The sequence below is a fragment of the Styela clava genome, chromosome 14, assembly GCF_964204865.1.
Source record: "Styela clava chromosome 14, kaStyClav1.hap1.2, whole genome shotgun sequence".
NCBI lineage: Eukaryota > Metazoa > Chordata > Ascidiacea > Stolidobranchia > Styelidae > Styela > Styela clava.
In genome coordinates this window covers 4,112,007-4,126,403 of record NC_135263.1, presented here as the reverse complement: position 1 = coordinate 4,126,403, position 14,397 = coordinate 4,112,007, and the positions used below count along the sequence as shown (strand labels likewise).

The 14,397-nt window shown below is 35.2% G+C and overlaps 1 protein-coding gene across 1 annotated transcript; it reads left to right on the top strand.

The window, feature by feature from the left end:
• Nucleotides 1-367: 367 nt before the first annotated feature.
• LOC120340576 (E3 ubiquitin-protein ligase SIAH1A-like) lies at nt 368-14,037 on the top strand. The gene is made up of 3 exons (XM_039408870.2): nt 368-992; nt 7,442-7,635; nt 8,659-14,037. The coding sequence occupies exons 1-3, from the start codon at nt 498-500 to the stop codon at nt 8,846-8,848; spliced, it is 879 nt and encodes a 292-aa protein (XP_039264804.1). The 5' UTR covers nt 368-497; the 3' UTR covers nt 8,849-14,037.
• Nucleotides 14,038-14,397: the final 360 nt, after the last annotated feature.

Sequence of the window (14,397 nt, the reverse complement as noted above, 5' to 3'; positions counted from 1 at the left end):
TTTGCCAACGTTAATGAACTCACTAACGCTAGCTCATATTGGGAATCTCATATTGGGATCATTACGACAAGAAAATGAGAGAAATCATCTGCGCGTCTCGGATGACCATTAGTATAGTTTGAAGGGCCTCATTATGTTACTGTGACATGGTAGTGAGGTAATTTTTGAATGACGTAGTCAGGTGGGGTTAGGAATAACGTATGCAAAAATAGTTTTGCCACGCCTACTAAAAGTACTTATGTCGTGTTGTGAACATGGCCCGAATATTTCAACTTCAAGAAAATGATCAAGTTTTGGAGAATATCCCTCCCCTATTCATTCTACGTATATAATGTGAGAATATTATCAAACATTCATCTTTTCTTATAAATAATTTACAGATATTTTAAATTTGTATAGAGATATAAAAAAACATTTGGATAGTTGCAGAAAAAAGCCTGCTGCCATTTGTGCAGCATGGTTCTATGATGTGACATCACTTTGGATTATTCTTAGTAATGCCAAACCCAAAAAATATGAGTCGGCAGACTTGTTCCTCTAACACAACCAAAGCTAATAGTGGGGATATGCCTGTCAGTGGACGAAAACCTGATGGTACTATAGCTTCAAATAATGACTTAGCGAGTTTATTTGAATGTCCTGTATGTTTTGACTATGTCCTACCTCCAATTTTGCAATGCCAAAGCGGACATTTAGTTTGTGGGGCCTGCAGGCCTAAATTAACATGCTGCCCAACATGTCGCGGACCTTTGGGCAATATAAGAAATCTAGGAATGGAAAAAGTTGCAAGTTCTGTACTATTTCCGTGTAGATATGTATCATCTGGCTGTGAATCGACTTTAATATACACAGAGAAGTCTGAACATGAAGAAACATGCGAATACAGGCCTTATTCTTGCCCGTGTCCCGGAGCCTCATGTAAATGGCAAGGATCATTGGATCAAGTAATGCCACATCTGATGACAACTCACAAATCTATCACTAATTTACAGGTAAATTGTTCATTTGCAACTTATAGACAGTTTGTTTGTAGTGCAACTTCTAGACCAGGGATGTCCAACCCGCGGGCCGCGTGTGGCCCACTTGAAGTTTTTATAAATAATGCGACGAAGTCGCAAAGTTGTTGAACTCATTTGAAGAAAGATTCGCTTACTTACAAAAATTCGACAGTCTCTTTAAAATTTTTATGTGTTCATTTTAAATTCGAGTAGAAGATGGCCCAGAATACATGCAACTTGAATTGATCCAATCAAAAACCGAACTGAAATGCTTGTTTCAAAGAAATAGAAAACTTCAATTCCACAGTCAACGATAGAGATATCGATGGAGATGAGTTTCCCATTCTGAGACAAATGGCAATGCGTATTGCGGCGGCGATAGGAACAACATATTTGTGCAAATCCTTCTTTTCTAAACTGAAAATTATAAAGTCTGAGCCAGGGGTCGGCAACCCCTGGCACGCGTGCCAATTGTGACACGCGAGAGGATTTCTCATGGCACGCCAAGTGATTTGAGGCAGATTCAGATATTTCTTTTAGTAGTTCGATAAACATTCTACATTTGAACAAAAATTAACAATTCGACAAATTCATTGAAAAACATGCAATATTTAACTGCAATCGACAAAAGCCGAAATCTGTACGGCAGGGGTCTCAAACTCAATTTACCTGGAAGCCGCCGAAACGGAGTCTGAGTGAGTCCGGGCCGCATCAGATTTTCCACAATAAAAGCATCGCATAAAACATTTTTTTCTCTATTTTTCTATACGCAAAACATGTCAAAAACATAAATGTAAGTAATTCCGCGATAGACCTTCCGTCGAGCACCTACTTCCTTGTTTATTCCGTAACATTGGCTAATCAGCAAGACGCAAAACGTAACGTAACAATAGACGTTTTCGCAAACGCTCAGAGACTTGTCACTCAGAAAGATTTTCAGGCATGTTTGTAAACATTACCTCGTTTTTGCATGCTATTTGTTAGTTTTTGGTTGTGTTTCAGAAATTCAAGTATGAATCAAAGAACCAAATGATCATTCTTTGATCATTCATTGCTTGGGCGTCGTAGCTTAATTGCAGTAATCAAAAATTAGTGTAAAAATAACTGTGATAGAATAGGCTAAACTTCTCTACCGGTACTGTTGAAAAACAGGTTGTTGAATGTTTTGAATCAAAAAGAAGCAAGTGGTTACAACATATACCCCAGTTTATACGCTTCAACTCGTGAAGCCACCCCTAAAATAAGCAACAAGAAATTTGCAATGGTGAAGTATAAAAACGAAAATGTTGAGGTCACAGGTCGGGGAAGGTCCATCGATAATCATGCCTACAGCTACAGGTACGGTACTAGTAGGTTACCGTACCGCATATGCCTTTCGGAGGATAGATTTTGAAATATTTTGTTTTGCTCTACTTGTCCTGATCATATATTAAATGCATCAATCATTCTAACTGAGCTGAGTAACTTACGGACCGCACTAACATTGAACTTTCATACCAAGGCGGGGGCCACAAACTATCGTCCTGCGGGCCACGAGTTTGAGACCCCTGCTGTACGGGAAACCAGTGTAATTAAGTATGTGCGGTGCAATGTTGCCACATTTCGCTTTTTTCGGAAAAACTATTGATCATAGGTCGGAATCTGTATGGAAAATCAGTGTAGATGAGCATGTTTGGTGCAGCGGTGCCAGATTTGGCTACTGTCGGAAACAACGCTTCGCTACTTAAAACTACTCGTTTAACTACTTGCGATTTTTCATATTACTGTTGGGTTACTTTTTGCCCGTTAAATCGGGAAATATTGAATATTCATTTATCAATTCACACTTTTGGGCAACTATTCATACAGCTTTTTGCTAAAATCGCGATTGTTTTTGTCAGCGTGGCGTGTTAGGCTGTGAACACTTTAAGTTGGTGTTTATTCTCCCTGATTCCAAAAAATTATTTAACGACAACGATTTTAATTACTTTCTTTTTTCACTCGCCCAGAATTGTGAATTTGTTGAGAGGTATTATACAATAATCATTGGCGCGTTGCTTAGGTCAAACAAAGGAGTGAAACGGCGACACAAATTTTTTCATTGAACAGCGACAACTAAAAATATCAAAAATAAAACCGTAAACAATTTGTTCTAGTTGGCCCGCGACAGCTCTTTAGGCATTGTAAATTGCAAAATCTTGAATGCCTATGTGTTAATTGTGCGCGGATTTTTCTATTTTACTTGCGGTCGGAAATGTTCGTGTTAATATTATATATTATAGGTTAGAAACGCGACTTTTTCCCGAGTCGTGGTGATATATAAGATAAGTATATTCAATCAATTTTTATTGTACTAAAATAAATTTTATTTTATTGCAGACTTGGAATTTTTTTAACGGTAGTTTTTATCAGGTAGTTGACTATGCAAACCAAGTTTGGCACGCGAAGATGCTCAATATTCATAAAATGGCAGGCTGAGTTCAAAAGGTTGCCGACCCCTGGTCTAAGCATAGGAGTAATCTGACGAATGACAATTTAAGGAGCCTGTTACGTTGTGCGGTATCAAAACTACCTGTTGATATTAAACAGTTGCGCAATGACATACAAAAGCAAGTTTCGCACTAGTTGAAAAAATATTGCTGACATTTTTTATTTTTTATGCCAATTTGCATTATTGCAAAAATTTTGCGCCAAAGTTGAGTTGAACTTTATGGTTCATGATCCTTGTGTGCATGTTGTGTTCAAAAATTCGCAAAAGTGTTGTGCAATCCAGGCGTTCGATTTAGCGACGCTCAAATTCTAACGTAAATCAGAACTGGGATGGTATTTTGAGTTTGGTGAAAACGTTTGCGGCCCGCAATGAATTGCCTCACATGAAAGCGGCCTGCGACACTGAAAAGGTTGGACATGCTTGTTCTAGACTGTTATTCTCATTTGAAGTTGCAGGGCGACCCAAAAAACAACCCAGGTCCTTTGGAACCTTTTCTAAGAAGGATACCATATACCTTTTGTGCAAAGATCCTAGATTACTCACATTACTGAAACTTTTTGGTACAATCTTACACAAACAGGAGTTCGAATGTTAAAAAAATTTTCGAAGAAGTAATCAATGAATAAATGGGTTCAATTTTTTTGGCATCCTATACGTGTGAAGTTAGGTGTACTTTCATTCTACAAGTAGAGAAATTTGATTTTGGATAACTTGATAAATTAACTTCAATAAATGAAACTCAAGATTAATTCTTTTTATAATACTGTTCTATGTCAGACGTATGGTTCAACTTTATAATAAATTTTATAGTAGAGAATTCTCATCTGCGGTGCTACGCATAAGATGAGATAGTTTGCATTTATGAATATTTGGAAATTTTAGGCACATTTTATTGGTGTGTTGTGTTCGTGTACTATAAAAAATATAGGATTATTCGAAGCATGGAATTTATCACGATTTTGCATTCCAGAATTTAAAACTCATTGAATATATAAGGACTAAATGTGATCTTTGTTTAATTCGGAATTTAAGAATATATTCAAATTTAAAATATATTCGAAAATATTATTTTGGAATTGTAGATTATTTGGATTTGACTGTTCCATAACAATCTATTCCAATGCGGGAATTGTTTGTGGAAACATTAGCCACAAAATATCATTTAAAAGCTATTTAACTTTATCAAATTGGGTTAAAACTGAAAAAAGTGAAGATACATAATTTGTATATACTGAATTTCTCATAGAAAAATGTGGTTTAAATAAGAGTATTTTAACTTTTATTTACTGAGACGCTATAAAAGTTTGTGGGCATGGCTTTCTGAACAAATTTAGTAAAATCCTTCGCTACCCAAGAATATGCTCAATTTCTAACTGTAAATTTATATTGGTTGCAAAGTTAAATTATTGCTATAAAACAATCATTGCATATACCGTAAGCAAACTAGATGTTATCAAGTTTGCACTGTAATACTATTGAGCAACACTTCAATACCAAACAATAAAATAAAACAAAAGCGACCTAATAAAATTTTCAGGCGACCTGTGGATTGTGAAACACTGTGATAGAGCATGGTGCCCAGTTGCATGGGTTTCACAGGTTAATAAATATCTAGAAAAACTAGAAATATTTTGATCTTCCCAAAATAATAGCCTATGTGTAACAGTGAATGCTTGTCTAGAGACTTGTTTGGAGCAAAGTAGGGAAAAGAAATTGGTACTCCCGTAGTATGTGAACCAGGTTAGGGTTAAGCCATACATACCATTCTGTTACAAATACTACGGGAGTCACTTGTCCCAGAACTCGTAATAGAACTGAAATAAGGAAAATTGGAATGAAATTATGGCCTAACCCTAACCTGGTAAACATACTGCGTTCAGGTGTCCACCATCTTGGTTCACATACTATGGGACTGAGAGTACCAAGAATATTACTTCAACCAGACCTGAAAATTTTCTCACTTAAGTTTTGATGTATTTATGATTATCAAATTTAATGTAGTAAAATTGGTTTGGGGCACCAACATAATGAATGGTAGCTAGTTAACAAATCGTAAAGTTGTTGAAGTTGAAACCATAAATCACAAACAATTTGTATATAAAAATAGGTTTTGGAATGTTGAAATACCAGTTATGAACAGCCCTATTACGGCATTAAAAACTTTTAATCCTCAGTAAGATAATCAATATGCAACTGATGTGTGTAGTGATTAAGTGCTTTGAGTATTAGGTCAGTAGTTGGTTCATGTTATTGCCAGAGTCAATTGGGAATTGGAGAACTAATATTATGGATAACTGGTCCATTTATCTTAGTATTGATTTTTGTTTGTCTTTGAAAGTCTCTCTTTCTGACCTTGCCAAAGTGATTGATGATAGTAAGCCACTTTACAGTATGATATGTTGATAAAGCTGAGAGTTTAAAATTAAAACCCATGAGATTATCACTATACATGGAACAAACAATAGTTTTTTCCAGTAAATGTCTGGATGATATTAAGTTCTGTTATAAATATTTTTTATATTATGTAGTTAAGTAGTTTATATGGCAGAAATGCAGAATAAATTTTCTCTAAAGAGTGGAATATACTATTCACTTTTTTTAAAAATACATTAATAATGAAAAACTAATGATAAATAAAGAAGGTTTATTTCATGCCACATTGTAATGTGGTTTGGGAAAAAATGATATACTGAGGAATGATCATACATATCAACAATATGTGTGCTATTGTTCTATTCTAAACTCACAACAAGCATATCTCCCCCTCTCCTTATTATGAAAGTTGAAATTCGATACCAAAGCGCTTCAGGAAAAAGGAAGTGTGCATATCTTGTCCTCTGTCTGCTGGATTGATTATTCACTAAATCAAAAACAATTTTGTCTTCAAATTCAATATAATATTGTCAATACAGTCAAAGAATTACACAACTTAGGTATTTACTTTGAATTAATGTTGTCATCGTGAATGGCATCAAGTGATAAACTTGCCTATTTGCCCTAGAAATCCAGTGTAGGACAGAATATGCCCTAGAGCAGTGCTTGGGTCGCGAACTGTGGTCAGGGTGGGTCGCGAAGTGTTTCCATATCTTACATACAGTTTTTGATTAGATCGGGAAATTGTGGCATTATTGTTACGTAACAATTATGAAACAGTGTAACAATTAGAACTATGCGTTGTTATCAGACCTGATCTGATAATATGTACCAGTAGGCTTATCATACGTCCCGCTTTTTAGCGTCTTGTCCCGACAAGTCGGCCAAATGTCCAGCTTTGGCGTTCAGCCATCCAGCATAATACACGAACATGTTCTCGTTACTGTTGTTTCTGTTTAACGCAGCGCCAGCCTACTTACTGAAGGTGAATGTCTTCCTTGTTTCCCACTAACATTGTTAGAAAGCGTATCGCAAGTAAAACCAATACTATAATTAGTCTAAATTCGAATTATTTGTACCGGAATCGTTAACGTCAATACCTTTTTATTTTTCGAACTGAACCCGATATTTGGACAGAATATGCGCATAAATTCTCGATGACAATATGGTCAATAAGACAGCCGGAATAGCTTTATATGTAGGCCTATGTAGTAAAAACGGAAAATGGAAATTTACAAAATCACAGCTAAGGGGTCGTTGTCTTTAGAGGCGTCCCACTTTGAAGTCACAAAAATATGGTAACCCTAATAATATGCAATATGCAAGATCTAGTTCTGCATTAATAGTAAACTGCATGGGCATACATTGTTTTTTTTTTCGTATATTAGCAATTAGCATTTCATTGTGAGTTACACCCAAAAAATGGCAATGAAAGTGGGTCGCGAACTGAAAAAGGTTGGCGAGCACTGCCCTAAATATCTGCTGTAGAATAGAATAGGCCTCAGAAAATGGTAACGGGGGTAAAAGGTCCAGTTTGAGAATACTTGGCCCAAATAGCTGATATTTGGATACAAATAATTAATACAAATTTATTTTTCAGGGGGAAGACATTGTATTTCTGGCGACAGATATTACTTTACCTGGTGCAGTTGATTGGGTGATGATGCAATCCTGTTTTGGACATCATTTTATGCTTGTATTAGAAAAGCAAGAGAAGTACGATGGACATCAACAATTTTTTGCCATTGTTCAACTTATTGGAACTAGGAAACAAGCAGATAATTTTGCCTATAGGTGAGTTATTTTTTCTAGACAGGGGTAGACAATTTCTTTTTGAATGGGCCAGTTACAGTCTGTAACTTACAGATAGACTTGGGTACTAGGCCAGAGGCTCAAAACTCGGTATGAAAAACTATAAATGAAAAACATTTTGTTTACGGAAGCTAATCCAACAGCTAGGCTAACGTTTATATTATAATAAGAAGGGCAATGTAACAATCGGAGTCAATATTATGACAATATTTTTACTGAGATTTCCTATCGAAATTTATATCCTTAAAAACTATGTTTGCAATTTCAGCAGACACAAATGGGCCAATTGTAGCAATTCGGTGGGTCAGATTCGGCCCCCTGGCCATAATTTGCACACCCTGTTTCAGAATCATCCACTTCCTTATTTACTTCCTTAGCATAAGCCAATCAGCAGAATGTCAATGTTGATGTAGCAATTGAACAGCTGCTCACACACATTTTAGACTCAGGCAGGTTATCAGACATCGTTGTGAACATTTAGCTTTTTTTCCTGGTTTTGCTAAAGGGTATTTGTCAGTTTTTAGTTGTCTTTCTGAAATTTAGGTATAAATAGAAAAATTTAATGGCCCCCTCGTTTTCCTCTTTTCAGGAGTTTTGATTTAGTTGCAAATTGCAATAATTGAAAATTAGTCGCAAAAAAACTGCGATGGACTAGGATGAAATAGGTTCACTTTTATTTATTTTATTACTTTTAATTAAATGGCATGTAATTAATATTTGAATCAAAATGGTGGTTATGATCAGGCAAACTAGATTGTAGGCAACATTTTCAAATATTCTCTCGAATTGAAACAATAACAATTTTTTTTTAAAGAAATTTAAATTTTTTCAAAGACTTTTTTCCTTTTCTCTGATGATATTCGCTCAAAGTGATGTTACACGCACTCACTCAAAAATTGTGGAGATTAGTCTCTGAACGAAGTTGAAGCATATCGTGAATATGGTGACTAAAACTATAAAGAATCTTAGTGTAGAAATAAATTATGAATTCAATTACTTTTTCAGGCTTGAACTAAATGGACCTAAACGTCGATTGACTTGGGAAGCCACTCCACGTTCTATTCATGAAGGTGTTTCATCTGCAATCACAAAAAGTGATTGCCTCGTTTTTGACTCTGCGATAGCGCACATGTTTGCAGAGAACGGGAACCTCGGTATAAATGTCACTGTATCTATGTGTTGCAACTGCAACTAAACAACATAAAAGAATTGTTACGATTTGCTGTTGTCCAAGACATTCTATTTTCTTGGCAAAGACTGAAAAGGGATGATATTGTTAAACGGTAATAGAATAGCTGATATAAACCGTGTTTTATCCTACTGTGTTAAAGAAATTAATCAAATTATTCAGAGTAATGCACTGTTATTCAGTTTTGTGACCTACTTCCTGCAAGTCTGCTTGAAACAAGTCTTGAGTAAAAATCGGTTGACAACTTGATATTGACTTTATTTTAAGGGAGGTAAATGTTTAAAAAGCACCATACAGGGTATTCCCCCTTCTCTCACCCCCTTTTTATCGAAGACCTTATGAAATTTATGGTTTTTTTTTGTCTGGGGTGTCTCTGTACTTCAATTTATTATCTGGTAACAGTGTAGCACCATATATATCTTGATGATTACTTTACTCATTATGCTTGAGCTGAGATTGGCCAAACAAATTGAATATTTGAAAGTAAAATACAAGATTTTCTTCTGTGGTTGTAAAACCCCAAATGGGTAGTAATTTCAATATTGCCGATTAAAACTAAGAATGTATAAACAGTGGCATGTTGTCACTGGAATCGAAGCCGATATATTTGTCCATAGTTTTAAAACCTCAGTCTAAATTGCTGACTTCCAATAGTGATAAAATAATTTGAAACTTCATGCTCAAACTCAGAGAGTGTTGATTTCTCTAAATATTCCTAACAGTCTATTGAAGCTATTCATTAATAAAATTAGTTTTTCTAGAAGTTGAAGCCAGAATCAAAATTTTTAAACTAGTAGTCTAGTACAGGGGTGTGCAACCAGCAACAAAATTGTACATCCACCGAATAAGTGCTAAATTTTGAATGGTGTGCAGCCTTGGAAACGAGTTTTTAATTTAGTTTGATCATGTATATTTGAGTAATTCCAATCCCTTTGCATTGCGAAGCCTATACTTGAGTCAAACTTATTATCTATGCCTATGATGTCACAATGCCCTGATAACTAGCTTGTGCGAAATGAACAACACATGTCATAGATCAATAAACAAAATTTTTGTGCCTGCAACTACTAGAACGCCTATGTAAAATAAAGGTGCGGTCCACGGTTTCACATAGTATTTTGAATATGGTCCTTTTGTATTTGAGGTTGCACACACCCCTGGTTTAATACTTTGTGGATATTTCCCAACTCCACAGACCTGATCAAAACAATGTTTTCTTCTCTCTTCTGTAATTTTTTCAACCGATATAAATAGATTTGTGCAAATGTCTCTGTTCAATAATATCACCCTGTTTGAAATATATAGGTCTAACAATTCATTATTTGCGATCGACATTTATTTTCAAGAATGTATTCATTAATGTATTGGTTTGGGTTTTTTCTTCAATCTACATTTTGTTTACCGCCAGAACATTGGGACAATCACATCTTTCAGATTTTATGCTTTTTTCTTTAAATTTATTCTGTATTGAACTCTTTCTCTGAACTGAGCTGTAGTTTCAAATTTTGCTTTTTTCGTTTTGCTCTGCAGAACATTGAATAGAACACTATATAGAATGGTTAAAATTACTAATTTTCGAAGGGAGATTTTGTTGTTTTATAGAATTTGGCATTTCATTATTTTGGTATAATCTATGGTGTTTTAGAGCTAAATTTTCCCCTCTGAAACTACAAGCATGTCATATTAATTATGTCTCATAGTCGGCATCACACGGTATATTTTCACTGGATAATTGGTTGTGGAATTCATGAAAATTTTATTTAACTCCTGCATAATTAAATTTCAACTGTATAACCGTTGGCCAATCTTATTCTGTTACAATTGGAAAAACTAAATATCGTCATTCGAAAGTTTCAATTTCAGTTCCTAAGAAGTGTGAAATTTGGATTCTAATTCTACTTTTAGTAACATGATTTCGATCCCAAATTTTTTATTTTTGAACGCTTTCCTTTCATTAATAGGGTTACTTACCCCTTACATTAGTAAGCCTGAAATTGCTTTCTCATTTTATGAAAATCATTTTATTCAAATTCAAAATGTTCCTATTTGAATTTATTATATGAATGGTAGAGTGTATTATTTTCTTATGTGTTGTGAAATTTACTGATTTAAATATTTTTCTTATTTTTGTCTCAGATTTTGTTTATATCTGTCATTTTTTTCTTCTTGCGGCACAATTGTATATCTTTACTCCAGACAGACATAACAGGAGCGAACACATACTTATTCGTTAGAAAGTACTATAACTAGAGATGTAAGTTTCGAATATTTTATTTTCGAACCGAATGTTTCCGAATCTGATTCTATTTAGTATAACATCATATTACAGTGGACTTTCTTACTCCGTGCTCTCAGCTTATTCAGGGAAAAAGATGTTTATTGCTCTCTGTTTTTTTCCGAACTGGTTTTGCAGTTAGTCACAGTTAAAATACATTAAATGAATTCTAAAACATCAAGGTATTCAGATATTTTTATCTCTGGTACTGATTCTCTGTCTTTAATGTTTAATTGTATGTTGTAAAATATCCATCCATTCAGTTTTTTTATTATTTTTCTTCAGGGCGTTTACTTGACAAAAGTGCCTATTTTGTCGACTATATAAGCTGTGTGAAGCTCAGTTTTTTGAGTGAGATGAATTGATTACTATTTCAACCATAGTAAGACCCATGACCACCACCTGGCCCTAGGTTCAATTAATAGGGCAGACCAGGGTTTCTCATTTTTTTGGGCCAACGGGCCCCTGGGACCCCCAAAGCTCTACCTGTATTATGTCATCATATTGTTAAGAGCTTAAAATGTTGCCTTGCACATCCAGGTCGTTGCAAAAGGCTGTGAAATTTTAATTGCCTTTTCTTACAGTAATGGATATTTGTCCGCAACTATGAAATAAAAAGGTGCAATGGCTTTTAGATTGAAATTATTCATTGAAGATCAATCGATCAGACTCTTCTCATATAATTGCGGACCCCCAATGCAGTGATCACGAACCCCCACTGGTCCGCGGACCCCAGTTTGGTGAACCCTGAGGTAGACAGTATCGAACTTTCCGAATATCGCAGCTCCCTACATATTAGTTGAAGCTCGCACTGAGCCTTGATTAGAGTGGAAGTATAAAATTGTCTCCTAAAATTAGAATTTAATTTTATCTTAAAGCCTATCCATTTTTTTCTTTGTACACAATGATTGATATTTTAGGATTTTATATAAATATTAAGTTAGGTGGAACTTCAGTATAATAACCTAACGATATTGCAAACAACTTCTTGCATCTTCACTGTGGGCACAATCGCTTACTGGTGAGCGATTAGTATTATGATAGCATGTGCTCATTAGCCGACGCTCCAGAAGTGTGTGTACCAATATGGAGGTAACTAATTTTGTTCGCATACTTTACATTAAGTTGTGTAAAGGGACGGAAGCCTATGGGCAGGGGGTATATTCATTTGGCTAGTACAGACAGACAGTTTCCAAACTTGTAAAAAAAACTAAAATAAGAAGAATCAAAATAAAATTATGGCCTAATCCTAACCTGGTACACATACTACGGGAGTACCCATTATCCGTTGCCTCTCTTCAGCAAAAACTTATGAGCATCTTCTGGTTCCTAGCTGAACCTTGAACCCCTGAATTATTTCTTACATAACTCAAAATTCTAGCTATTCTGTAACCAAAGACCGGATTATGACGTTGCTGTTGTGTAACACCATTGAGATAACAAACCGCCATATGCATATTTAATGAATTGTTCTGAGAAATAACTATTTTAAGATGTATTATTTTGTCTTGAAATAATTTTGATACAGATCATGACCCGTTTTTCAAGTATCGAGGATTATTAAGTGAAATATTTAACATAAAAAAAAATCTGATAAAAATTGAGTTCTCGATCAGGGGTTTGGCAACCTTTTCTGCACTGTGGAAGCTTAAATTTCTTTTGCATTTAAGCCTTAAGAATAACAATATACGTACGATGGCCTTCCAGGTTCTCATTGGTTTATATGTACATTTGCATAGTTAGATGCGTGCTTTGTATCGATATCTAGAATTTTCATACCTAATGAGACCACTAAACTATTGTGACAATTGATCAAATTAGGATTATCATGAAAGTTTGAAACAGCAGTTCATTAGCTTGAAATACATTCAATAAATTATTATGATTCAGCCTATTATTTCAAAATATCATGATGAATTATCTTAATATTTTTTTGGTTTGTTGTTCTGAATGTTTCCATGCATTAATTTCGTGTTTTTTTTTCATGTGGCCAACTTTTGAACTCTGACAGTGGTTCTCTCAAACTCTCACGATTCGTGACTCTTCTCTGAAATAGTTCACAACTTGTGCTCTTCTATTTAAAAAAACAAACAAAAATGAACTGAACAAATACCAGTCAATTACCTTTTAAAGTAGTCATTGTGGAAGAGTGGTTTCCAGGGCATTGGTTTTCAAAGTGCTTCACGATCGGCTTCATTTTCGCGAGACAACCCAGGGGCTCCGTGAGCTATTTGTTTACTTCATAAAATACTGACTTGGCTAATTGTGTAACTGTCCAAAGAAGTAATAACGACATTAATAAAATTTGACAACGGCAGCATTAATTCTAATATGACATTATATATTGCAATAGAAAATGCCATATTTCACCTTGTTGCCACATTTCGACACTACTTCATTGACATGTTTGTCTTTATTGATACGTGTTGAACTGGTGGAGCAAATTTACTGTAGGGCTTCATAAAGAATAGTCAACCATGCTCCATAACCCCTGCCCTAGGGGGGGCCAAGGCCCCAGTTTGAGAAACCCCTGGTCTGTATTATTAGGGCTGGGAATGGTTAACCGATTTTAGATGGTTAACGGTTACGATTTATTTCAACCGTTAACTGACAACTCAGGTTCAAATCATCTCTATAATGTACAATTCTTTAAAAAGTGGCCGTGGCCGATTTTCACGATTCTCTTTGGAGCAAAATGTGTAAGCGTTGTATCAAAAAATAATCAAGGCGCGACTACTAGCTTTTCTATGTATAGTGGGATGGCATTGGATAACTGTAAGAAGTAGAACTTTTATTTTCTTGTCTTTTTGAGAAGGATGTTGTTGCCATTCTTCATTTTTCTGAGAGTCATCTTATTATTATTTTTTGCATAGTTGTTTATATTTCAATAGTCGTCGAAATAAAGGCTTGTGAAAGCAGATTTGTGTTTCTATTAATTGAGTTAGAGGGATGGCGGCAGTGTTGGGTGGGAGCAGGAGCTCAATAGCTAGCAGGTCCGAGCCTTGAAGATTTAAGAAGCATTTCAAGCTAGGAAAAATGTTATGATACAGAGAAATGCTTTCTTTACATTTCAAAAGGGAGGTTCTAACCCTCAATTCCCCTGGATAACCAAGTAGAGTCGCAGGTAATCAAGAGTACAAGTCTTTTTACTTGAATGAGTCAAGAATCTTTGGCTCCAGCCTCCGCAAATACTGGATGGCCATGGTCTTAACAGGGCTGGGAATTTCGAACCGGTTCAGAGCCAAATTTCGAATCGCCGCCATCTTGTTTTTTTCTTTTC